We start from the raw sequence: 27,839 nt of genomic DNA on the forward strand, positions 1-27,839 counted from the left end.
AGTAAGTGAACCTACCAATGATCCTGTGCACTTTGACTCAACAGACAGAAGCTTATGGCCAATTTGAGCAGTTTAATAGAACATGTGTGGGGTGATCAGAGTTTATGGGAATGTGTGAGAAAGAGCTGTGAAAACAGCCACTTTGCACTCCAAACCAAGCTGTCTAAGCTGTCCAGGCTGTCCAACAAACTTGGTAACATTTGCAGCAGCGTAACGTAACTTTCTGCAGTGTTCTTATTGTTAGCTGTAGGAACAGATTGGGAGCAGCAGGATGGCCAGACTGAACGTTCACACTAACCAACGTCAAATGTAGCACCTCACACAGACAGACAGCGAGGAAGAGGGTGTGTGTGTGTGTGTGTGTGTGTGTGTGTGTGTGTGTGTGTGTGTGTGTGTGTGTGTGTGTGCGTGCATGCGTGCGTGCATGTGCACACGCGTGTGTGTGTGGAAGGAAGAAGGAGGGAATTAACATAGCCAGTGCAGATTGTATGGGACTCATGTCAACATCCAACCACAACAAGGGGAGTGGGCCAGGGATTCACAGATGTGGCACTGGGACTGGGACTGGGACTGGGACTGGGACTGGGACTGGGACTGCCATGACTCATTCCTATGAGGTGTTAGTAGAAAACACATGCCTCAAATACAGTACAGCCTTCTGTTAGAGGAAATGGTGCTATGGGCTATAGGCTATATAACTAAATTGGTAAATAACGCCCTGTGGCACCGGGCGGTTAGCCAGCCAAGCGGTAAAGAGACACTAAGGTAGGCAGCAAGCCACGCATGACTGGAGACCTGCTTCAGCTGCGCAGCGTATGTGTTGTTGTGGCCCAACAAATGATATCCGCTGTTTGAATGACACACACCAAACACGCAGGCCCAACCGACCCACAAACACATGCTCAGTCACGCTTGTATAACGCATAACACATACAGAGAGAGCTACACACACACACACACACACACACACGCACGCACACACACACACACACACACACACACACACACACACACACACACACACACACACACACATGCACATATTGTTGAATGTGGGTCAAAAAGACCCACAGGAATTTGTTTTGATTCCTCCTTATTCTGTTATGTGGATATTACAATGTGTTACATAGAGACACGTTGAATAATGTGGACCACATTTTTCTTTCCCTGTGTGACTCAGTCGGTAGAGCATGGTGCTTGCAACACCAAAGTTGTGGGTTCGATTCCCGCTGTGGCCACCCAATACAAAAAAAATGTGCGCATGCATGACAGTAGGTTGCTATGGGGGAAAGGGTCTGCCAGATGGCGTATATTATCTCTACATGGTATGCGATTGTGGGGAGACCTCTTGTGTGGTGTGGTGTCAAAGATATGCAACAGATCCCATTGGTTCATGCAGTCAGCTACCGAGTAATGCTTTTTTGGAGAGGATTTCCTCAAACCTGTGGAACTAATGTGGAGTTAGGTAAACCCAGGAGTAAATTGTTTGTACAAACATCATTTAATATGGGACTATGGTATTAGGTGGATTATGGTCACACAATGTGACTCTTTCACAGGGTTTTGGAAGGAATTCCTAGCACTTGCCTTGATTGTGCAAGGCACGCACGCACGCACACACGCACGCACACACACGTACGTACGCACTCACGCACACACACACACATACGTACGCACGCACACACACACACACACACAGACACACACACACACACACACACACACACACACACACACACACACACACACAGTCTTGTATAACTAACCTTGTAGGGGCACACAATTCCGTCCCATTCAAAATCCTATTAACCATAACCCTAACCCCTAACCCTAAACCTAACCCTAGCTCCTAACTCTAACCCTAACACTAACCTTAAACCTAAACCCCGTAGAAATAGCATTTCACCTTGTGGACGCACACACACACACACACACACACACACACACACACACACACACACACACACACACGCGCGCACACACGCACACACGCACATCTTACATACGACTTAATCCTTAGGTTTTTATCTATGCTGTCTTTGGAGGGAATTACACAAAATAAATAATAAACAGATTAAATCAGAATAACAACCATATCGAAACAACAGAGGACCAAGGAACATTTGCTCCCTCTCAGAAAGCCTTTGATAAAACCAAGAGAGATTCCCTTTCCCTTGGCTAACCCAGATGGTTAGTGAACCTGACAATTCAGAGCAGGATGACACACAGAAATGGGCCGAGATGGAAGAGAAGGAACTGAGGAGGGAAAACTACCAGGAGGGAATTTTTGGAGAAAGGTCACTGTGGTGATGGGGTAATTCATATGTAAATATTTGGATGTGTCGTTCTGCTGAGAAACAGGCTGCATCCGTGCGTCAGAGGCTGATTGGAGAGACTGACTCAGTGGTCCATCTGGGCTGAGAGGGGAGGAATGAATTCCTGTTGAGTTTAGAGGCAGAGAGAAGACGAAGAGGGAGAGTGGAGTAGGGGAGAAGGTAGAGGGGACAGAGAGGGAGAGAGGAGTAGGGGAGAAGGTAGAGGGGACAGAGAGGGAGAGAGGAGTAGGGGTGAAGGTAGAGGGGACAGAGAGGGAGAGAGGAGTAGGGGAGAAGGTAGAGGGGACAGAGAGGGAGAGAGGAGTAGGGGAGAAGGTAGAGGGGACAGAGAGGGAAGCGAGACAGAGGGGAGAGAGATGTTAAGGGGAGGGAAGGAGGAGAGGGGAGAGATGGGAAGACAGGGAGAGAGAGGGAGAGAAGGGAGAGAGGGGGCGAGAGGTGGAGAGAGGGGACTGACTGTGTCATCAAGGCTAAAACCTGCTTCATGTCCAGTCTTCCATTTTTTTCTCTTACTTCATTTTTGTATACTTTATTAGATTAGAAAATGTAATAGTCACATGTACAGGATTGCAGATGTAATTGCAGGGTAGAGTGAAATTCTTGAGGGGGGGGGTGTAGGGGAGCAGATGAGGGAGGGGAGCAAGTGAGGGAGGGGGGACAGGGAGAGCAGGTAGCTGACTAGTGGTGGATAGTGGATATTCTGCATGATAAATGTCCATTGGGGCGGGGGTAGGGTAAAAATGTCAGTATAGGAGGGGGGGGGGGGGGGGGGGGGTTCATAGGGGGAGCAGCAGGGAAGTAGGTGGAGCAGGTAGCTGACTAGTGGTTGCTATTCAGCAGCTTGATGGTCTGGGGGGGTAGAAGCTATTGGCCAGTCGTAAATGATGATCCTGTAATGAGTGATGGAAATGAGGAGAACAGGCCATGTTCAGCCATGAGGAGAACAGGCCATGGCTCGGGTGGCTGGGGTCCCTGATGATCTTCCTGGCCTTCCTGCAATACCTGGTGTTGTAGGTGTCCTGGAGGGCAGGCTGTGTGCACCCAAGCGCCGTGTGTTGCGACAGAGGTGTAGTTGCTGTACCAGGCTATAATGCCTGGTACAGTAGAACACTATGAGGGCTCTCGGGGACATGACACATTTCTTCAGCATCCTGAGGTTGAAGAGTCGCTGTCGTGCCTTCTTCACCACGGTGTAGGTGTGCTCTGACCATTTCAGCTCCTCTGAGATGTGTACGCAGAGGAACTTCAAGTTTTTGACCGTCTCTACGGCGGCCCCGTTGATAAGGATGGGGACATGCCCAGCCTGGTTCCTCCTGAAGTCCACGATTAGCTCCTTTGTTTTGCTGACATTGAGGGAGAGGTTGTTTACCTGGCACCACGCCATCAGAGTGCCTACCCCCTCCCTGTAGGCCATCCCGTCGTTGATGGTAATCAGACTTACTACTGACGTGCAATCAGCGAACTTGATGATGGAGTGGGAACTATGTGAGGCCACGCAGTCGCGGGTATACAGGGAGTACAGGAGAGGACTGAGGACGCACACTTGTGGGGCCCCCGTGTTGAGAATCAGTGTCGAGGAGGTAATGTGGCCTAATTCACAGCCCGTCAAGAAGTCCAGGACCCAGTGTCATATGGAGGAGTTCAGTCCCAGGGCTGTGAGCTTGGTGGTCAGCGTAGAGCACAGAACCAACCAAACCATCCTGTTGGTTGGTAGCTAGGTAAGTTAGGTCATTGTCATGCGGCTGGAGCTGGGGTTACAGAGGAAGCAGGCTGCCAGGCAGACTATTAAAGTGACGGTACACATTACACAGCTGAGTGAACTGAGGTGAGACAGAGAACATCTCCAGACAGAACCACGGTCGATAAAGAAAACACCTCCAGGGGAGAGAAGGGAGAAGGGTGTGTGTGCATGTGTGTGTGTGTGTATGTATGTTTGTGTGTGTGTTTGTATAGTGCCTGTAACAATTTTCTGGAATTCTCTGTAAATTATGTGTGCATGTGTTAAGTGTGTGTGTGTGTGTGCGTGTGTGTGTGTGTGTGTGTGTGTGTGTGTGTGTGCGTGTGTGCGCGTGCGTGCACACACAAGTGTGTTTGTGTGTGTGTGTAGTATATGGGAGGAAGACTGGACAGCCAGGTACAGATGTAGGATCTTAATTTGATAACCCTGTTGCAGGAGAACTTTTATTCAATGTAGAAAATGTCTAACTTGTAGTGTATTGGAAGTTGAAAAGGGCTTTTGAAGTTTGTAATTTCCACTTGCAAATTTAAGACTTGATTGTTCCTCACAAAAAAATGATGACGCGTTTTAGATCATGTGATTACATATCTCGAAATCCGGATTGCCGATAAGCCAAACATTTTGGGACTACAGTATGTCAACAACGAACTAATGAAACAAATACCAAAATAGCGTTTTTGGGTGGAGTTTTCCTTTAAGATCCTACATCTGTAGGCAGTGGATATTTTTCAAACCTACAATTGGCTCCCAGTGCCAGTCTATGAAGCACTCTGCTGTCACTTCCTATCTCATCAAGGCAATAGGAGATGGTCTCTCTCTGCTCTCCTCCTGCTCCTCCTCCTCCTCCTCCTTTCCTCTTACAGCTCTGTCTTCTGTCTGTTGCAGGTGTCTTTGGTAACAAGTGCAAGGCATAGACAGTGTTGCTATCTGTATGCACAGCCTGGTTTGAATGAGTAATTACAGTCACTAGCACTGAATGTACAGTATAGACATATACTGTAATTGAGGAACGCTCAACTCCGTTCTCTTATACCGAGGCAGAGTTGAGTGTTGTTAACTGGTTGTGGGATTTGCTAGCAACAACATTGAGTCACCATCAGTCGATACTTGTAAAAAAATGTCAATTCTGAAAACGCTTACCTGTACCAGTGGAGGCTGCTGAGGGGAGGAAGGCTCATAATAATGACCAGAACGGATTAAATGGAAAGATCGCATCAAACACATAAAAACCATGTGTTTTGATTTATTTCAAATCAAATCAAATGTATTTATATAGCCCTTCGTACATCAGCTGATATCTCAAAGTGCTGTACAGAAACCCAGCCTAAAACCCCAAACAGCAAGCAATGCAGGTGTAGAAGCATTTATTTGATACCATTCCACTTATCCCACTCCAGTCATTACCATGAGCATATCCTCCCCAATTAAGGTGCCACCAGCCTCCTGTGACCTGTACCTATGTTTGTCCTGTACAACCGCGGTCCTTTCTACAGGGTGCTGAAATTCATACTTTGAATAAAAACTTTTATTTGGAAACAACCGCCAACTTTTTCCTCATTTGTGTTGCTCAACTAAGCATGAATGTTCATGTGCCAACTGAATCTCAGATTACGTAGTACGAATTTCAACATCCCATGGGAAGACCGCAGTTGTACAGGACAAAACGTAGGTACAGGTAAGCGTTTTCAGATTTTCTGAATTGACCTTCTTACAAGAAAACCATACCCCATATTGTGTAGTTTATCTTCCACTGAGTGAATTTGACCTCGAAGACAAATCTCTAAGCATGTAGCAGATGGTACACGCACGCACGCACACACACACACACGCACACACACGCACACACGCACGCACGCACGCACGCACACACACACACACACACACACACACACACACACACACACACACACACACACACACACACACACACACACACACACACACATATACCAGAGGCCACAGTGCTTCTCCTGTGCACTGTCTTCAGCCCCAGGACAAAACTAGAGTGATTCTCAGCTTGGTGAATTGTTAACATCGAGAAGCCCAATCAAAATATTATGAGTGGGGTCGTATTCTCTTCCTCTTTTCTCCCTTTGTTTATGTTTCGTTTTGGCGGTCTACCAATCAGAATGCATTACCGAGAAACATGTCTGGGTCAGATCCATTATGAGGCAAAACAACAGAGCAGGGTTGGGATCTTGCTCTTTGACAGCAAATGGTCTCATAGAAAATAATATTTACAAGTTTCAAATTTCAAGTTTTAATGTCACATGCACAAGTACAGTGAAATTCCTTTATTGCAAAACTCAAAACCCACAATGCAATAATCAATAACAATGCATTGACAGAAAAAAACACCCGAGAAATAAGGTTAAGAAATATGAAATACACAATATATCCAAGAAATACTTAACAAGTGAACAAGTCAGTTCCAATACATGCAGGGATAGTGGAAAGATAGAGGTAGATATGGTTAGGGGTAAGGTGACTGGTCAACAGGATATCAGATAAACAGAGTAGCAGCAGCTTGTATGGGAGTGGGTGTGTGGGTGTGTAGAGTCAGTATAAATGTATGTGCATATTTTGCATGAATGAGCAAATGTTGGCGTGAGTGTTTGTGTTTGTGTTGGAGTGACCCTGTGTTTGTGTTGGTGACCCTGTGTTTGTGTTGGAGTGACAGTGTGTGTGTGTTGGAGTTACAGTGTGTGTGTGTTGGAGTGACAGTGTGTGTGTTGGAGTGTTTGTGTTGGAGTGACAGTGTGTGTGTGTTGGAGTGACCCTGTGTTTGTGTTGGAGTGACAGTGTGTGTGTGTTGGAGTGACAGTGTGTGTGTGTTGGAGTGTTTGTGTTGGAGTGACAGTGTGTGTGTGCTGGAGTGACCCTGTGTTTGTGTTGGAGTGACAGTGTGTGTGTGTTGGAGTGACCCTGTGTTTGTGTTGGAGTGACAGTGTGTGTGTGTTGGAGTGACCCTGTGTTTGTGTTGGAGTGACAGTGTGTGTGTGTTGGAGTGACCCTGTGTTTGTGTTGGAGTGACAGTGTGTGTGTAGGAGTGTGTGTGTAGGGCCCTGTGAGTGTGCATAGAGTCAGTGCAAATACTGAAATATGAGGTCAATAATGATACAAGGTAAACTCGGTCCGTGTGGCTATTTTGTTAACTATTTATCAGTTGTATAGCTTGGGAATAGAAGCTGTTCAGGAGCCTGCTGGTGTCAGACTTAATGCACTGGTACCTCTTGCCGTGCGGCAGTCTATGGCTTGTGTGGTTGGGGTCTTTTGACATTTGATCATAGTCCATGAAGCGATGCAAGAGGGAAATACAACATGTGTAGAGAGGCTGATGGCTGTGTCAAGATATCCTGTCTGTACAAATGAGCTCACCAAATTGAATTTGGAGAAATGAAAAAAGAAAAGAGATTTCAATTAGCTAAATTAACAAATGATTTCATCATGAGTGGAAGTACACCGTGTGCTGTTCTCCTGGGGCTGAGACATTCTTGCACCAGTAGGGGAATTGCAACTGTTGCACCGATTTCGTGGTTCCAATTAATTCCGCATCAGCGTTGGGGTCAACTCGAATAATCAGTCAATTCAAATTTAAATTTTAATTCAAACATGTACATAAATACCTTCCCATTTTCAGATAATGAGAAGTAATTGAAAATAGATGCTCCTTTTTCCTTTTTTAAAATTGGGATTTGAGTTTACTTCTTGAATTGACTGCATTCTATTGGAATTGACCCCCAACCCTGGTTAGTTCCACATAATGAATATTTCATGTTTCCTCCTGTACCCAACTGCCTCCCCCCACATCCACTGGGGCTCACCAACTGAGCAGCTGACCAAAACCTGTTGTGGCATATTGACACAAAAGACAAGCTAATGGTTGCCCGCTGCTTTGAGTCACCCATAACACACTGCCAGAGAAGGTTATAAGTTAAACCGTGCTGCAAAATATGCTCACTGAGGCATTACACAAAGGCAGAAGGAATGCCTCCTATTGTCCAATGGATAAACAGTATACTGTTCATAACATGCACAGTATGTGTGACAGTGGGCAATTGAGCATAAGCTTAGGTTAGATTTCCTGTCGGCTCCCATAGGTAACTTTTATCAATGCTATTTTGTATTGCTTTATGTGAGAGTATGAGGTCAGGTCCAATGGTCTGTGTCCCAAAAGACCCCTTGGGGCCCTGGTCAAAAGTAGAGTACTATAAAGGGAATAGGGTGTCATTTGGGATGCAACTATTGTGTGTCAAGCCAGGGACATCCAAAACAGCATCTACTCTAGCAAGGTTTCCATGATGCTGGGTCAGGTTGATCTGTGAGGTCCCTGTTTTGTCCACTGGGAACCATCCTTCTCGCTCAAGCAACCGCCCACAAGAGTGCTGCTGCTGGTCTCTCGCTAAACTACAGGGAACAGAGCTGTGACAGAGAAAACCTCTGACAGACTGTCACTATACCTGGGCCACAGAGGTGAGGTGCTAAGAGTTAACCCCAGCAGCAGGAGATCTCTAGAGTCTACACCTTTTCTACCAAGACGTTCTCTCTCTATACCCTGTTGGTTACCTACCTACAGTACAGTGGGCTTCCAGGTCTAACAGAGAAAGTACTCACTGACCTTTGTAGAGAAAAAAACTGCCAATTTGATTTGATCTGTGTCTATTTAAAGCACTAGGCTGTCTGCTGGCTGGCTGGAGAGCGAGCCAGGGTTATTATCGGCGCAGCCCCCTGGATGTGCTAACTCATTGAGTGGAAGGTGGCTGGGCTGGGCTGGGTCGGGCCGCCCCCCCCCTGCTGGGAGGAATAACATTGTATTAGCTGATGACACATCCAGATACTGCAGAGCCCCTGGGCTGGTTGGATGACTTCCTGCTTCCCGATGATGATAATGTCTTGTATGAATTTATTAAGATGCCACAGGAAGTGAAATTGTTGAGTGATGTCGCTCTTTATCCTGAGGCATCACATCGTATTAGGCAGTTCCCATCGGATGAGGAGGATGAAGAGTGACATTTACATTTTAGTCATTTAGTTGACGCACTTATCCAGAGTGACTTACAGTTAGTCCATTCATCTTAAGACAACTACAACTAGGTGGGACAACTACATATCACAGTCGTAGTAGTAAGTTTAAAAAAAATCCCTCAAAAAAGTAGTTATTAGCAAAGTCAGCTCTAGTAAGAGGGAAAAGAGTCAAGTGTGAGCGTTAGTTCACGAAAGGCTTTTAAAAAACCCCATTATTTCTAACATAAAGAAAGGGGACAAAGAATCCTTTATGACGGTCTCTTTTGCTAATACAGTGAGTTCCAAAATAATTGGGACAGTGACACATTTTTGTTGTTGTTTTGGCTCTGTACTCCCGCACGTTGGATGAAATGATACAATGGCTAGGAGGTTAAAGTGCAGACTGTCAGCTTTAATTTCATGGTATTACAGCACTTTTTGTACACAGTCACACAATTTTAGAGGACCAAAAGTATTGGGACAAATTCACTTGTGTATCAGTGTAGCAAAAAAGTTAAGTATTTGGTCCCATATTCATAGCCCGCAATGACTACAAGTTTGTGACTCTGCACGTTTGTGAACAGTAAATAATGTATTGTGCAATTTTGGAGTCACTTTTTTGAATAGAATGTTTCCAAACACTTCTACATTAATGTGGATGCTACCATGATTACCTGAATGAATTGTGAATAATGATGAGTGAGAAAGTTACAGGCAAACAAATATCATACACCCCCCCAAAAATACTAACCTCCCCTGTCATTTTAATGGTGAGAGGTTAGCATGTCTTGGGAGTATGATATAAAATGCTAACCTCCCCTGTTATTTTAATGGTGAGAGGTTAGCATGTCTTGGGAGTATGATATAAAATGCTAACCTCCCCTGTTATTTTAATGGTGAGAGGTTAGCATGTCTTGGGAGTATGATATAAAATGCTAACCTCCCCTGTTATTTTAATGGTGAGAGGTTAGCATGTCTTGGGAGTATGATATAAAATGCTAACCTCCCCTGTTATTTTAATGGTGAGAGGTTAGCATGTCTTGGGAGTATGATATAAAATGCTAACCTCCCCTGTTATTTTAATGGTGAGAGGTTAGCATGTCTTGGGAGTATGATATAAAATGCTAACCTCCCCTGTTATTTTAATGGTGAGAGGTTAGCATGTCTTGGGAGTATGATATAAAATGCTAACCTCCCCTGTTATTTTAATGGTGAGAGGTTAGCATGTCTTGGGAGTATGATATAAAATGCTAACCTCCCCTGTTATTTTAATGGTGAGAGGTTAGCATGTCTTGGGAGTATGATATAAAATGCTAACCTCCCCTGTTATTTTAATGGTGAGAGGTTAGCATGTCTTGGGAGTATGATATAAAATGCTAACCTCCCCTGTTATTTTAATGGTGAGAGGTTAGCATGTCTTGGGAGTATGATATTTGTGTCACTGACCCAGTACTTTTGTAGCTCACTGTATATGTTGATTGGTTGTACAGCAAAAGGGACATCACACAGCCCAAGTAACAAGTGGAGGCGGCTGAGGGGATGACGGCTCATAATAATGTCTGGAACGGCGCAAATGGAATGGATTCAAACACATGGAAACCATGGAAACCATGTGTCTCATGTATTTGATATCATTCCACCCATTCCGCTCCAGCCATTACCACGAGCCCATCCTCCCCAATTAAGGTGTCACCAACCCCCTGTGCAAGTAACATTTGGCACAATATGCACGAGTTCATTTCAGTTCTATTCTACACATCATTAAAGCTGTGTGATCTGTCTTAATGTACATTTCCATTTATGTTTAGTATGTTCTGTTGAGCCACTACTTGGCCTCCCTACATATGACATTTAAATGCCGTCCCTACAGTATAGCAGAGTATTGAGTGCTGCTGAAGTCTACACACAGGGGAGCTAGTACAAGGTCAGGAGAATGGGCGTCCAACTGGCTTGGTGGATGCTAGCAGACTGATGACCAATTCATACTCCCTTAGCAACCAACCCCCCCCCACCCTACCCCCTGTGGGCTCACTAGATACTAAGTGCAAGCTTTCAGTTGGCCACCAGATAAGTCCTGACCTTCTCTCCCACACAGCCAGGAAATGGACCATCCAAGAAGCATATATTTAGAACAAATAAATATATGGCTCTGGACCGTCCTAGTTCTTGCCTGTCTAGAACTCTTCAGTCACCAAGAATGTGTTTCTGAATTTTCCAGACTATTTGATGAAAATGTTACTGTACCTTTTCCACTGGAGACAAAAGGTCAATTTTAAAGTCATTTCTCCATAACTAAATTGGTCCGTTTTTCTTTCATTCAATTTCATTCGCAATTGCAAAATGAAAAACACGTGGATTATTACGAATATACATTTTAAGGCTCTGTTCAATCTGTATCGCTGAAGCATTACCGATTGCCCAATCCGAATATGAAGGTCATTTCCGACACACAGCATTTACCGTGAATGCAGGGTGTCTATCTACTGCATTAGCAGCAGTCTAGATGGCAGGCTAGCTCCACTGAGCTCCACACCTCTCAGGGGGGATCTCAGGATCTAGGTTAAGGTCTGTATACTCCGAGGGAGGGGTGCATCATGCCCGGGAGGGGAAGACCATAGGAGCTTTCCTCCCTCTCTTCCCACACTGGCCGTGCCTCTTCTTTAAACCTTCATGACAGCTCCCTCTTCCACATGTGGAGGTGTGGCAGACCCATGCCTGTTTTATGCTTGGGCTTGTTGAGCTAAAGGGATTTGATATCTTCATAGTTGATGTTAAGAGCAAACAACATTCTGTACGACCTTCTGAAGCAAAGAGAGGTCAAGTGTCTCGGCGCACAAGTCTTCTGTTATTCTGTTCTTTGTGTGAGTGCAAGCACATTCCATTAGAGACAACATAACATGGAACGCTGGCTTGTGTCTGCTGTTGAAGTAATGTTGTTTCTAAGCACTGTGTCGGCATATGTAGCTACTGTTGCGGCTTCAGGTTATTGGTGCTTTACGCTACAGTTAAAAAGTACAGAGAGAGAGAGAGAGAGAGAGAGAGAGAGAGAGAGAAATCCCCTTCAACTCTGCCCCCACCACACCTCCCCGCTACAGAATTGAGTCACAGTCAAATATATATCACTGTTTCAACTCTACGATTTTTTTTAGTAGAGTTAAAAATAATAAAAATGATCTTAAAATATATATATATAACCCCAGCAAAAATCAATGTTGCTACGAGGAGGAGAGAGGAAGGGGAGTGTGTGCAACAAGCTGGAAGTAATGTGCATTGACAGCCCACGGGGTGGTGGTGGGGAAACGGTGGGGGTGTGTGTGTTGGGGGGGGGGGGGGGGGGGGGGGGCTGAACGACGGGGGACTAGTGGGGAGGGAGGGATGTAGGGAGGGGTCGATGGAGAGATCTGTCTCCAGCAGCAACACTCTTCCTGGGCAACACAGTGTGTCAAGTGCAGAGAAGACAAGTAAAAAGAGAAGAGAGGAAGAAACGGCACAGAAACCGATCGATAAAGAACTCAAGAGTCCCCGGAGTGGACAACGGAGAGAGGACACTCCAGGACACAACGCAAGACTCAATGATAAAGTTGAATGGCATGTTCATTCACAGACAAACCGGGGTACTTAAAAGCAAGATCAACCTCAACCCTTACTAAAGCAAACGCACCATCTTTCTGATGCTTTTGGAGAGAAAAAAACTGCAGTAGATCTAAGGACCTCTCAGTCCTACCCTGCAGTTATCCTTGATTTTCTGTCGTCAAGTATTGGCCAATTGTATTGCATTATATTCAAGTAGGGAGGCAGGTAGCCGAGGGGTTAAGAACGTTGGGCCATCTGTTGATGTGCCCTTGAGCAAGGCACTTAACCCTAATTTATCCTGTAAGTCGCTCTGGATAAGAGCATCTGCTAAATTACTAAAATGTTATGTGAAATGTAAGTATTGCTGTCACCAGGTCACTCAAAAACCAGGTCACCACTCTCTTTCTCAAGATTGCTGCTCGCAAAGCTTAGGCACAGAACCTATATTTGCCATTCGGGAAATGGCCTGCCCTGAATGGTATGGAGCAACCATTGAATATTTAATATCCTTTCTATGCACTAGGAAATCAGCCCATGTGTAGGGTGCTGTGGTGACACAAAACCAGAACGCTTCCTAATTGAGGAGTAAGTTGTCTTGACCGAATGGGAGGGTGCTCATTGGTTCACTTCCAGGGTTGACGGTGAATCTATAACGCATATAGTGTCGTGCACTACGGCAGTGTCCAAATGGCTTCCTATGTAGTGCACTACTTTTGACCAGGGACCATGGGGCTCTGGTCAAAAGTAGTGCACTTGGTAGGGAATAGGGTACCATTTGGACCGTCTCTGTGTTCACCGTTCACACAGGGGCTGGGTGTGGTGTAGAGAGGGGGACCATCTCAATGACCAGGACATGAACACACACACTCCATTCTCCTCCTATTCCCCAGCAACTGCCTTCTATACATTTGAGCTCCATCCGTACCATAAAAACATTCCCCCCTGGAATGGAGTGGGACATGCTGGAAAACACTGGGGAAGACCTCAGGGCTAGAGCTGCTTCCTCCTGTTGATCATGTTACAAGCATGCGTGGCTAACTGAGGAAGCCAAAGGAGAAGAAAAACTCTCATACATGATTTCATGTGGGTCATTAAAGAGCTAGTGAGGGAGGCAGAGGCAGACCGGAGGGATTGGTTGGCTTGGGTGAACCTGCACATCTGTCATTGAGCATTGCGTCTCTCTTTGGTCTCTCAACACTCTCCCCATCGTTCTAAAGTAGACAAACATGTACAGGATATGTGCTGCCGGGGACTGGAATAAAGCCATGTTATTATTACATAAATTTCTAAAGGCGTATGTAATGGAGAAGCTTTGTAAAGTAGGAACTACTTCCAAGATACTACTGTATGTAAAAGTCCCCCGGTGAAAGATTTACAAATACATCTTCCTGAATTAATGCTCCCAAGACGGTTCAACTCAGATTTTTTTGTGAACATTCAAAAATAACCCTTTGCGTTTCTATTCAATAAAATTTGTCAGGCTGTCACACTTCATTAGAGAGAGACTGTTTGTAACTTGGCAGGCATTAGAGTGACGAGGCAGGGGGCTGTTTCTGTCTGGACTCTGGACTGTCTAGCTACGCCACAGAGGGTCTCTCTTCTGTCTCCACCAACCAACACCTTGTCTATTATGGTCCAACGTGTTCAGTAGGGTAAAGCGTACCAAAAAGGTTCGCAAACAGAAATTCAGCTCTACCTCACTCAAGTTTCAAAATATTTTCTCCTATTTCGTTGCTTATGAACACAACCCATGATACACATACAGGAGACCTATAGGAGAGAGACAGAAAGGAGATAGGAAGTGATGGAGAAAATGGCGTGCTCGTTTCATGGACGGGAAGTCAGTCAGACAGGCAGAAAGAAAATGGATGCCTGTCACTGTGTGTCCCCTCTGTTGGTGGGTGTAGTTATTCTAGTCTCCAGCGGAGGTGACTGTGATATCAATATGTGTTTGTTTGCTTGCTCCTGGGTGAGTGTTCACACATTGCCATTGTGCAAAAAGGGAGAGATTGTCCTGGGGATTAAGGGGGGGATGGGTGGAGAGAAAAGATCAATGAGGATGGAGATAGAAGCACTCTCAGAGAGACTGTCTCACTTCCTGGTTGGGTGGTGCACAGCGTGCGTCACTCCTGTCTCCTCAAACGTCCGTCTGTCCCACTTAGGTATAGAAGTACCGGAGAGAGCGTCCAAGATGGACGCCCGTTGTTTTCAACGTAATCTACTCACGTTCGCATACGCCGCTTCGTGGTTGTTGACATCTTTTTTTACCGGGACTACTATGCCTGTGCACTAGTACTGTCCAGACAGCAGTATCGTGCGAACGCGCTCCAGGAATTCTGACAGCTGGGCTCATGACATCAGAGCATGAATATAAAATGTAAATATCTTTGGCTGAGTGATTTAAAAAAAAGAAGAAAAAAAAAAAAAGAAATCGGCCTCAGCAACTAATATTGGAATAATTCAATGGATTTTTTGTGTGCACAAAGGTGATGACTAAAAGTGTTTTATTATGAATTTTTGAATTTGACTTCTCTATGGGGCTGTCTATGGGAATTGTCTTTCTGGGCTGTACTTCAGTTGAACTGCAATACCAAAGCTGTCCTCTGGGAATTTGAAAGCCTGCTTCCAGACTGGAACTCTGGTTCCTTGGATTCTCCCCTACAAGTCTGTCTGCCTGTCTATAACCTACTGTCCAGACAGCACAGCAGCCATTGCCTTTAATGATCCTACTGTATAGGCACACAAAGTGAGCTGTGAGACTTGTGGGTGAAGAAATGATCAACCTCTGTATTAGAACATACAAAGCCCATTTTCACTTGTGATTTTAATACCCACTGTTAAAGAATCAACACCTTTAAGTTCATAGTTCACATTACAGAACCAATCAGAAATCATTGTTAAATGAACACTTTTCAAAGAGACAAAATAATATGAGCACAAACATACCGTGATTAAAATGAACTGTGATTGCACAAATCCTTTATTTCCAGGATCAAATAATATATTTTAACATTTGAACCAATTTTTTTTTTTTTTTTTTTTTTTTTTTTACATCTACAATAACTTTGAGTGTGTTAGAATATCAAAATAAATTCAACGTGATAAAAAAAGAACAATGACAAAATTGTATCATAAACATAAAACACAAATCTGGGATGTGAGTCTGCAGTATGTCACCACTATGGCACCATATTCATTTAAGTCACAAAAAGTTCTCCAAACATGACTTTGAAATAAAACACAGAACTGTAGGTACTGTGGTCATATAATAGAGTCCAACATGATTTTCTACAAGCAGTGCTTTTAAAAAGTAGTGCTTGCAAAAAAAATAAAAAATAGCCTTGAACTATTTACACAACAGTTTTTTTTATTAAGCAGTTTTTTTGTTGTTATTGATTGTCACCTTGCTTTTTTATTTTGACATATATCTCCTGGTTGATTGAAATAAATCTATTTCATATAAGAAACGTCTATACAAAAAAAGACAAACAAATATAAAGAGAGAGGCAAGTCCGTAAATGCGTTTGATTGTGACGTTTATGTAATAAGGTACATCCCAAATGGCACCCCATTCCCTATATAGTGCACTACTTTTGACCAGGGCCCAGGTTAAAAGTATAGCACTATGTAGGGAATAGAGTGCCAATTAGGACGCAATTTTCAAACACTACCAATATTAATTAAAAATGATTTTCCAGAACTTTTTACAACGAAATACTGTAATAGGATATTTTTTTACAACTCTTTTACAATATACACAACACATTCAACATTGCACCTTTTCAATATAGAATCTCTTTAAAAGACTTGTCCTCTCATTTGGTTTTTTGTATCAATGCTCATGAGGATGATCAAGTCAATCCTCATGGAATGTTTTCAGTGCGATTCATCAGTGGTTCTCAAACCTCTCCTGGGGACCCGCACCTGTTTCCACACTTTTGATCTATTCTAAAGCTAGCCCAGCTGATTGAACTTGTCAGCTAATCATCGAGCCCTTGTCTAAGTGAATCAAGTGAGCTAGTTCAGGGGTACAACAGAATTGTGAATCTCCCGGGGGTCCCCAAGGAGAGGTTTGAGAACCACTGTGATCGATGACCATGATGGAATCACTTTGGGCCCTGTAAGAGAGGAAGCCCATTGAAATGATCGTTCTCGTCACGTCAGAAACCGCCGTTCCCATTCCTCTGCATCGAATACAGTGTGTTTAGCTCAATTTCATTTCAATTCAGGAAATCAACTTAAATCCAAATTTAGTTTTTTCCTCAAAGCTTTTCAATGAGGAATGATGGATCTGGAATTTGTTTGTTTACTTCCTGAATTTAAGCTGTGTACTGCTGTATTCCGGAACTTAATTTACTGAGCGATTTCATACTGTAGCCGGTCAAGAAAATGCTTCGGTTGATTTGAGTGCCATTTAAATAAATACACATCATTATACTGGTAATGTAAACTTCTTCCAGGCTAAAATGCAGCATGAAAATAAACACCAAAACGGTCAGCCCTTCCGCCGATCTGCTCTTCCTCTTCATATTTGGATGCCATTTGACCATAATATGGTATCCGTTTCACATATTCAATCTCAATAACATGCAAGAGGACAACCTAAATACTCTTTTACCAACACACAGATCACCAACACCAAAATGATAGGCCTGAATCAATTCCTCTTCATCTCTGTGGGCAGATGACACAAAACACAACACACAGAACAGAACACTTGTAACCTACCTCACAATAATTCCAGACGCCCAGCTCCTTCAATCAATCAGTGTCATCATTCTTCATAATGAATATTCATCTCCATCACAATCCTTCTCCATCCTTTCCATACCCACATTCCCTCCTTTAACAAGTTACACTGTATTGAAGCGCAGTACTGTAGCACTCACAGTCTTAATAATCCTTGTCAGAAACCGTATTTTGTACACCCATAAAGAAATACACTGATATTCACAGTGGTGAAGAAATCACTGCTCTCTCAACCAACCATACCCTTCATAAAAAAATGTGTAACATGAGAAGATGCATCCCCCCCCTCCCCCTAGAGCTGTGTGCCAGTGGGGAAACTACTGTCAGAGTGCAGAGAGACACTATCCTGAGCTTTCACTGAGTACGGAGTCCGTCGAACACAAATGAAATGGAGAGAACATTACATAGAAAGTCGTAACAACCATAGTTCAGTTTAATTCTTATTTTGTTTCTCCTCTTCTCTTTATTTTTTTTACGCCCCCCCTTGTCCTGATAAAATGGTCCAATGGTCTCTCTTTTCCCTGACATCCCCTCCGCCCCCCCCCCCCTCAGAGGTAGAAGCCAGTAGTCTGTGGGTCTGGCAGGGTATGTAGGGCGTCGGGCTGAAGACTGTCGCTGGTTGTCTGGCTGTTCACATTGGGCAGTAGACAGCTCCCTGTGTAAGCCACGTTGGTGTCGTTGAGGATGCAGCCGTTCTCCATCTAAACACAGAACAAGAAAATATAATTGGAGCTGTATAGGACACAACCCCCCCCCCCAAAAAAGACTATAATCACTACACCCTGTTCTGTGGAGTGGTCATTGACACTAATCAGTTAATATTTTACTGCAGTGGGCTAAATCAGGGTCTTCGTAGTCTTAAACACACCTACATTGAAACAAAAGTATACACCTCAAACACATGGTTCTGGGCTTAAACAAAGACGACAACTGTACCATGTCAGATATAGAGTTGAAATGTATTACATTGAGTTTGCATCCCAATATTACACACACACACACATCACAGAAGACTGTAAAAATAACAAAAATGTTTGACATAAAAAGATTTGTGGGTTTTTAGAAATAATGTTTATTAACAACATTCTACCCATGAGGACACTAGGTCATTTGACTACAGGAAAGGGCTACTGCAGGTCAGGTCAGCCAGAGAGCGGAGTGGAGTGGAGCGGAGTCACACACACACACACACACGGCGGTAGACTGGGGGCCTGCAGTCATCAGGACAGAGAACACATTACATGACATTGAGAAGGGACTAAACCATGTACTGCACCAGGGTAGGATTACAATAGGACCAGGCTACTGACTAAACCTCCCCCACAGACAGGTCCTGTACAACAAGATAGAGCAGCTAACTGTAGCATGTAGTAGTCGCTCATATACTAGCTAACTACAAAAAGTAGCATATCCGCCAAACCAACAGAGTACTGACACTGGTACACACACTGAGTTCCACTCTCTATACTCCAAAGGTGTGAGTGTGTACTTTGTGGCTTCCCTGTATGAGGGAATCCTGTGTGTGTGGGGGGACAGAGTGTCTGTTGTGACAGCTCCTACCATCGGCCTAATTGTAATCCTGTTTAGTGGGCCCTAACTGGATTAGCTAGGCATCATCCATGTAGAAATCCTAATAGGGCCACCTTATATAGGCCCCCTATAGGGGCAGACCAGCAGGATACTGAGCACCTGCAGCAGGACAAACCCAGTCAGGTTAAAGTAGGCCAAACTCAACTAATCTCTCATTCTCTCATGCTACTCCGTCCCAAATCACATCAACCCCCCCCCGGGAAACAGCACCCCCTGTGGTGGGATGTGACACCACGCGTGTAGGCACTCACCCATGCGCGTACACAACATTTCCACACATTCTTCTGCCCCTGTATGTATTAGGTAACGATGATGGGCAAATTGTAGGTCAGGACAGCTCATGCTTGACTGACCAGCTTGGCTCTATGTTCCTCTGGGGCATGGTCGCTGACCCCGAAAGAAAACACAGGAAAGGCGGAGTGGGGCGGGGGCATGAATGGATGCCGGTCCGGTTAGCGTTCGCTGCCTGGGAGCTATAGCTCTCATTGTGGGACTCAACCTTGTTCTATTCATTACCGTTCCTCACCGTCGTCTCTCTCCCTCCAAAGAGACCAAACAACTCTATCGTTCGTTACCCTTCATGGATCTTGAAACATTAATTTGGCACAATAACAAACAAGGAGAGGAAGATGGTGTCCAGCATGCAGAATGGACTGTGTGCTGTACTAATGAGCAGAGCTCTATAGTCCAATTTGTCTTGGCCCCTGAGGCCTTGTTTTGACTGACTGGGCCCCTTGTGTCCCTATATGACAGGACTACTGTACACAGTTACAAAAGGCACGCGTTGGTCCAAATCTCATCCTCGTCGCCAAATGTACAGAGAGGCGTGTTGTGCAATTAAACTGAACGTCTTCACTTCAGATCAACATGTTAGTAACTGGTACAAACTTGTGACACTCACATCCGTGCACGCACACCGCGAGTGACACTATTTAAACTTCTTATGGCTGGGGGCAGTATTGAGTAGCTTGGTCATTGCTTATCGAATATACAGTGTCTATGGGGTCATATTGCACTTCCTAAGGCTTCCACTAGATGTCAACAGTCTTTAGAATCTTGTTTGAGGCTTCTACTGTGAAGTGGGGGCGAATGAGAGCTGATTCAACCAGAGGTCTGCCAGAGTGGCATGAGCTGATCACGCTCGCTCACGTGAGAGCAACCTGCATTCCATTGCAATTCTAAAGACAAAGGAATTCTCCAGTTGGAACATTATTGAAGATTTGTTTTAAAAACATCATAAAGATTGATTCTATACATCGCTTGACATGTTTCTATGGACTGTAACAGAACTTTTTGACTTTTCGTCTGGACCTAGTGCTCAAGCCTCATGAATTTGGATTCCTGGGAGTGCATTCTGATGAAGATCAAAGGTAAGTGAATATTATAATGCTATTTCTGACTTCTGTTGATCCACAACATGGCGGGTATCTGTTTGGCGTTGTTTTGTTGTCTAAGCGCTGTACTCAGATTATTGCATGGTGTGCTTTTTCAGTAAAGGTTTTTTAAAATCTGACACTGCGGTTGCATTAAGGAGAAGTGTATCTATAATTCCATGCATAACAGTTGTATCTTTTATCAATGTTTATTATGAGTATTTCTGTAAATTGATGTGGCAAAATGCCCGGATGTTTTGGAACTACTAAACATAACGCACCAATGTAAACTGAGATTTTTGGATATAAATATGAACTTTATCAAACAAAACATACATGTATTGTGTAACACGAAGTCCTGTGAGTGTCATCTGATGAAGATCATCAAAGGTTAGTGATTAATTTGATCTCTAAATCTGCTTTTTGTGACTCCTCTTTTTGGCTGGAAAAATGTGTGTTTCTGTGACTAGGCGGTGACCTAACAATTGTTCGGTATGCTTTCGCTGTAACGCCATTTTGAAAATCGGACACTGTGGTGGGATTAACAAGTTTATCTTTAAAATGGTGTAAAATACTTGTGTGTTTGAGGAATTTTAATTGAGATTTCTGTTGTTATTCCTACTGTAGTCGACGCTTAAGTTGACGGAATCATTTCAACAGTTGACTTCATTGCAGTGCAATCCTCAAGGATCAAAGCTACTCCGTGTGAGACCTACTTCTCCTGTCCATTAGTAGACTCTCCACTGCCGTGACCCTTGCTCTCCACACATCTGTTTACATTGCATGTCTGTTCACATCAAACTATCTTACGTTGAACTATAAAGCAGCAGCGGAAACAAGCCCGAGGCTGGGGCTTCCCATGCCATATTAGTGCCTTCACAGAGAACCATCGCTTTCATGACATAGACACGGAGCTTCTAAAATGCTGGGTTGTCAATGACTATTAACAAGACAGTCCCACAAACAACAAGACAAATAAACATACAGTCACAGAAATTCCCCAAATATTACACAAGAAAAAGACATTAGGTCGATGATCTATCGACGAGCATCTTGCGTTATTCTTTGACTCTTACCTTACAGAGAGTGGCATCCTGGGAAGCGGGGCTATTCAAAATGCCGTAGGCGTCCAGAGTAGGCATGGTGTGTTGAGGCTGTGACAGCCCCAGGATGTAATCTAAGGAGTTCTGTGTGGTGGAGTACTGAGGGAAGTAGGTGGATGGGACCTGTGGAGAATGTTGTTTGTGATGCACCAGATGGTCTGAGGGGTTAGCGGTCACCCCTCCTTGTCCCTGGTAGTGACTTATGCCCCCTACCGTAACCCCGTTCATGACCATGCCCACGGTAGTCAAATCACCCATACAGTAATCCGTGTGAGAGACCTCTCCTTCTGTAGTGTGTGTGAGGGTGTCCGCGTGCCCGTTGGGGTAGGAGACGGTGCAGGCTCCATTAGCTCCATTAGCGGTCAGTCCCAACTGGTCGTCGTAGCTGGAACTCTGCCAATCGGGATCAGGGTGCACCCCGTTGAGAGTGGCACTGCTGCTGCTACTAGCCTTCTGCTGTTTGAAATGACACGGAGATTGAAGCTGGACCTGTAAGTGCTGGTTGTGCTGCTGCCACTGGCTCTGAAGATGGATGTTGTTCTGGTGCTGGTGCTGTTTGAGCTGCCCGGCCCCGTGAAGCCCCAGCTGGGATGTCTTACTGTTAACCAGGGGGTGAAGACTTTGGCAGTGGTCATTCATCCCCGCAAGCATATGCTGCTGCTGGGGAAGCCAGTGACCATTATGGACCAAGGTTAGTGAGTTTGTGTGCTGCAGGGTGTCTGGCTGGCTTGGCGTGGGGACGTCCGTTTCTGTCGGGGGCCAGGGGTATTTTTCCAGAACGGGTTTTACTAAGTTGAGGTGCTGCTGCATCTGCTGGGAGAGCTGCACTATGGGTGGCTGTTTTGGTAGTCTGTGAGGGGGTAACATGGGTTGAGGGGCAGGAGGGTCAGTAGCTTGGGGGTGGAAGGTAGAGATATGCATAGTGGGGGCAGCTTGGGTATGAGGGTTAAGGATAAGGGCAGAATTAAGGATAGGGCCTGTTGTGGTTGAAGGTGGTGGTATGGACACGTGACTGTCCCCACCCTGGCCCTCCTCGGTCTTGTTCTCCAGCGAGTCGTGGATGTAGGCGAGGATCTCGTTGTTGGTGAGCAGGTCGTTGAGCGAGGGGATGTAGTCCGGATCCATCTCCACTCTGATCATCCTCTCATCCAGCAGCAGTAGCTCCAGATCCTCTGCGTTCAGACCCAGGTTCTCCAGAGCAGAGAACAGCTCGCTGATAGGAAGACATTTACTTTATTTGACAAATTCTAAATACATAGAGCCATGGGAGTACAACAATGCAAATAGAAAAAAACCCATCTGAATTAAAAAGTCATTATCAGAAGGGTTAAAGAATGGAAAGCTTGGGCAAGACTGGCTGTACATTGGGCAGTCCAATGGTACTTTACACTCAATTAAATTGGAAAATACTTATAAAATATTATATGCAAAAATATACATTCACCTGTTAGAGCATGTCTCGTCCCCCTCCAGAGACAGTGAGTCCAGGGTGGCGAGCAGCGGGTCGAAGCAGGACGGAGGCTCTCCATTGAGGCCAGTGGAGATGGTGGTAACCCCGTTGTGCACAGAGCTCCAGCTCTCTCCCACACCCCCACCCAGAAGGCCACCGCTATAGTATCCACTGCTCTGCCCTTTCCCCTCACCTCCCTCACTAAACAGACTACTGTGGAAGGACATCTTGGGCTCGACGGCTGGTTGGCACACGTACACGGACTCATCCTGCCGCATCAATGCCCCGAGCAGGGAGCTGGGGTCCAGTCCACCGTTATCCTTCGACGGGTTCTTGTCCAGCTTGCCCTTCTTGGATTTGGTCTTGCCTTTAGCCTGGAGTGAGTCGGTGAGGCCGTGGATGGGGTAGCTACTCTGGTAGAGAAGGGCCTCGCCCGTGGCGAAGGTGAAGGGGAGGTGCATGGAACGCTTCCTCAGGTGCTCTCCTCCCTCCTCCTCCCTGGGAACGAGAGGATGGAGAGAACCAATCAGAACACACTCTTATTGTTTAGGATAAAACTCCAGCAAAGTTAAGGTTGCGTGTCCTTAAAGTTGGTGGCAGCTTCATTTAAACAGTGTGTTCCCAAACTAGGGGTTGTGACCCATGTCAGGTCGCCTGATATGAAAATGGGGTCGAGGGAGAATTTCCAAAATCCTGGTAAAAATGTTTTTTTTATATAAGATCTTTTGTCTCTCAAAATCATTGTAATGTGGGAAAAGGTCGCTCTTGACCGTTGCAGTTGATGAATGGCTAAGCCCCGCTACAAAACCACACACTCTTGCAGAGACTGACATTACCGGCCGCAATTGATATGGAGAAAACAATGTGTGGGGAAGCATAGGCACAGAAACTCACATCAAAACCTGTGTCAGACAACACAGAAACTAAAAATTGATGCTATAGCTGACTGAACGACTCAAACTCCCCACCTTATGCTCTCTCCAAATGGATGTTAGCGATGAGGGACGAGATGCCCATACCATTGACTTTAGTTCGCTGCATGCCGTGGGATGCTATTCATGAGGACATATTGTTGTCTCACGATTGCCAAGCTTGATATGGCACAGGGGATGCTCAATGTGCTGAAAAACAGATTCCATGGGATCGAATAGTGGTGCTTTTGCACAGATGGGGCTCCATCTATCGCTGGACGGCTGGCCGGGCCTCTGCACTTTAGTTATGAACATGTCTCCCTCTGCCATATGGACAACATTGGATGGTACACCCACTGAGCTAGAATGGATACGCCGAGAGCAGAACTTTGAGATACGCAGCAGGTAAATTCGATTGTGAACTGTACTGGGTTCACCCGTTCACAAAACTATGTGGAGATGTGGGATCAGAGCATGACAATGTTCTGTTTCACACCGAGGTTGGGTGGTTGTCGATGGGTATTGTTGAAAATATTTTTCAAATTGAGAAAGGAACTGTTGTCATTCACAATGGATTTAAAATTACAGACTTTGTTGACTTTGTGCAATGAAAAGAAAACGTGTCTTTTGTGCAATGAAAAGAAAACGTGTCTCCTTGCCTACGTAACAGACATATTTGGGGAACTGAACGAAACTGAAGGCAAGCATGCAGGGAAATACAAACAAATTGTACGGATGAGTGAACGAATCAGCGAAATCCGTCTGACTGTGATCCTGGGTCAGTTGACGTGCCGGTAAGTGAAATTGAACAGCTGATCGAGCTGCCATGTGACTGAATGCTGCAGACAATGCATTCACCGGTCACTATGAAGACGTTTTGGTTCTTGACTCCAAGGGAATACAACGCAGTCTCCCTCAGAGCATTAAAACTCATGGTACGCTGATTCAGTGCACTCATCTGCGTTAAAACCAAATATCGATCCAGGTTGGACGTGACAGGAGAGATGCGGTTCTCACTGTTGACCACGTCTCCTGACTTTGAGATGCTCCGACATGACATGCATCAAACACACCCATCTCATTAGTGGTGGTGAGATAAGATACATTATTTAAATGTCTTGACTGTCAAAGCCCCACATTAAAAAAGTAAATGACGTTTTTTTTTTTTTCATATGGTGGGGGTAGCGAGAATGTTCAGATATCAATATGGGGTTGCGGGCCAAAAAGGTTTGGGAACTCCCGGTGTACAGTATACTATTAATGTGATGATATCTAATCTACTGTCCTCCCTCTGTCTCACTGGGAACAAGAGCAGGACGAGAAAGAGCTTCCCAGAACACTAGGGACGACTATGGGCGACTGTATGGACTAAAGTCCCGAATACTACGGACTAAACAGCTCTGACTGTATAGAATGACATATTCCATTCACCTCATTCCCTCATTGAAATCCTTCATGCAAACAAAGCAACATCCCCAGTGCTAAATCAACTCTAGTGTCACATTTAACACTCAGAAATGTGTTTAGGTTTAAAAATGTATTCAAAAGATAATAATTGGGTTATGGAGGGGTGAAGAGGCTAAACCTGCACTTACACCAGGGGCCTCTGGGTGGCGATGATGTAGTCAGGCTTGCCGTTCTTGTAGACCAGTCTGGCGTTGGCTTGGACCCACCTCCAGCGGTTATCCTTAGTGAGCAGTCTGAACACCGTCAGCCCGCTCTCCCCTGTCTTGATCACTGGAATCACATAAGACACCGAGTCAGGGGGGGAGGGGGGGGGGGGGGGTGTATCAGAACCAATCATGATCATAACTGAACACAGGCAACAGTACGGTACATATGTGCACCCATGCATGGAACCAACCCCTACACACTCATGACGCTTACAAAAGCAAGTCTGCAGAAATATGCTATTTGTACACGTGTGAGTGTACATGCACCTATGCACGCAGGCACCACCGTCACACCTCACTCAGGCCTACCACAACATTATCACAAAAGGTTCTACAGCTGCACCATTGAGAGCATCCTGACCGGTTGTATCAACGCCTGGTATGGCAACTGCTCGGCATCTGACCGTAAGGCGCTACAGAGGGTAGTGGGAACGGCCCAGTACATAGTTGGGGCAAAGCTTCCTGCCATCCAGGATCTATATAATAGGCAGTGTCAGAGGAAAGCCACATTGTCAGAGACTCCAGTCACCCAAGTTATAGACTGTTTTCTCTGCTACCGCACGGCAAGCGGTACCGGAGCGCCAAGTCTAGGTCCAAGAGGCTCCTCAAAAGCTTCTACCCCCAAGCCATAAGACAGCTGAACAATTCATAAAAATCGCCACCAGACAATTTACATTGACCCCCCTTGTACACTGCTGCTACTCGCTGTTTGTTTGTTAGCTATGCATAGTCACTTCACCCCCACCTACATGTACAGATGACCTCAACTAGCCTGTAGCCCCGCACAATGACTCGGTACCGCTGCCCCCTGTATATAGCCTCATTATTGTGTTACTTTTTGAGTCTACTTGTTGAATACTTTCTTCTTCTTGAACTGCACTGTTGGTTAAGGGCTTGTAAATAAGCATTTCACGGTAGTCTACACTTGCTGTATTCGGCGCATGTGACAAATAAAATTAGATATGTACACACACACTCTCCTTGATCCTTCTCCCAACTTGCCTATTGGTTGGCTTTGCTGTGTGTGTCGTGGAGTACAGCACGTCTCAGCTGTGCAGCTTTCCAGAGTAGGTTCATTGTGGTGAACGGACACAGGTGTGAGGCACTGTAGACCCATTGTTCTACAGAGGCTTGCAGTAAAGAGATGTGCAGACAGTGCAGATTTACACCCAATGTGTTCCCCTGCAGTGCTACTGAAACTCTTATTAGTGTGTCAGTTTCAGTGGCCCCTGGTAGACTTCAGATCTTTATTCCATTCCTGATATGGATATGTGGCCCCAGTTCACCACACTGCGGTACTCTGCTCTACTCTGGGCTTTGCACAATCTCCTTCGTAATCTGGATTATCTGTAAACATATTCTCCACTCTAACCATCCATGTGCCACACAGAAACACAGACGGGTTGGTTGTCGAGCAACAAAAACGCTGCATGCGCAACTTTGTGTCAGAAAAGACGGGGTTGGTTTAAATCGCTGACAACATGTAAACTAGATTTGGTTTCCAAATGTTAATTGAAAACATAAATTCATTTGCACAATGAGCGCTTGTCTCTCAAATACATCGTTAGAGTTGTTGGCTTGCCATCTAGCGATTTTTAAAAATTAGAATCGACATGAAATCAGTCAAAACAAGACATGGTATCAACAACAAGATAAAACAAGTCACCTACGATTCCCCACAAGGCAGCTTTTAGCCAGTGTTGCTAGCCATCTGACCGCTCGTCTTTTAGAGACACCAACCTACTACCCCGGACTACTTTCCAAAAGCAATAAAAAGGTTGTGAGTCAAAAGTTTGAAAAGGCAGCATATACTGTACTGACATAACTCACTAGTTTATTTTCACACTTTCATTAAGCAAATTGTCCCCTCCAGTATTTAAACTCAAAAAGTTGGTGGAGTGATATTGGCCAATAACAATAATAAGGAATAACATCATGCTTGGTTTTGAGCTCACTAGTGTATTTTAACTATCATTAGGCAAATTGTCCCCTCCAGTATTTCAACTCAGAGAGCTTGATTTGTTATGTACTAGAAACTCAGAGAGATGGAAGGGGAAGTGACATTGTAAACTTAGAGAGATGGAGTTATACTGTATTTGCCATCAACCACTGAGCTGTAAAGAGCAGTATGGAGAGTAGTGATGCATGGTTAGAACAGGTTAATTGTGTCTACATGCTAATGTAATAGGTCTCGGTCTCTCTCTCACACATAGTTAGCTTACTGCACAGAATTTTGAAAATTTATTTATCTGTTATTTTACCAGGTAAGTTGACTGAGAACACGTTCGCATTTACAGAAACGACCTGGGGAATAGTTACAGGGGAGAGGAGGGGGATGA

The 27,839-nt window shown here is 44.9% G+C and overlaps 1 protein-coding gene across 3 annotated transcripts in view; it reads right to left on the reverse strand.

Moving 5' to 3' along the window:
• Window positions 1–15,613: 15,613 nt before the first annotated feature.
• ahr1b (aryl hydrocarbon receptor 1b) overlaps window positions 15,614–27,839 on the reverse strand; it is a 76,577-nt gene continuing 64,351 nt past the window's right edge. For all 3 annotated transcript variants that reach the window (XM_021608872.3, XM_021608871.3, XM_090240484.1), the window contains 4 exons: window positions 25,423–25,564; window positions 22,911–23,414; window positions 21,440–22,679; window positions 15,614–18,101 (listed from right to left, as the gene is read on the reverse strand). In XM_021608872.3, the coding sequence (XP_021464547.3) occupies window positions 17,949–18,101; window positions 21,440–22,679; window positions 22,911–23,414; window positions 25,423–25,564 (2,039 nt within the window). In that variant the 3' untranslated portion in view covers window positions 15,614–17,948. The remainder of the gene's footprint in view (window positions 18,102–21,439; window positions 22,680–22,910; window positions 23,415–25,422; window positions 25,565–27,839) is intronic.

This window comes from Oncorhynchus mykiss, chromosome 7 (genome assembly GCF_057628025.1).
Source record: "Oncorhynchus mykiss isolate SJ-2025 chromosome 7, ASM5762802v1, whole genome shotgun sequence".
In the NCBI taxonomy this organism is placed as follows: Eukaryota; Metazoa; Chordata; class Actinopteri; order Salmoniformes; family Salmonidae; genus Oncorhynchus; species Oncorhynchus mykiss.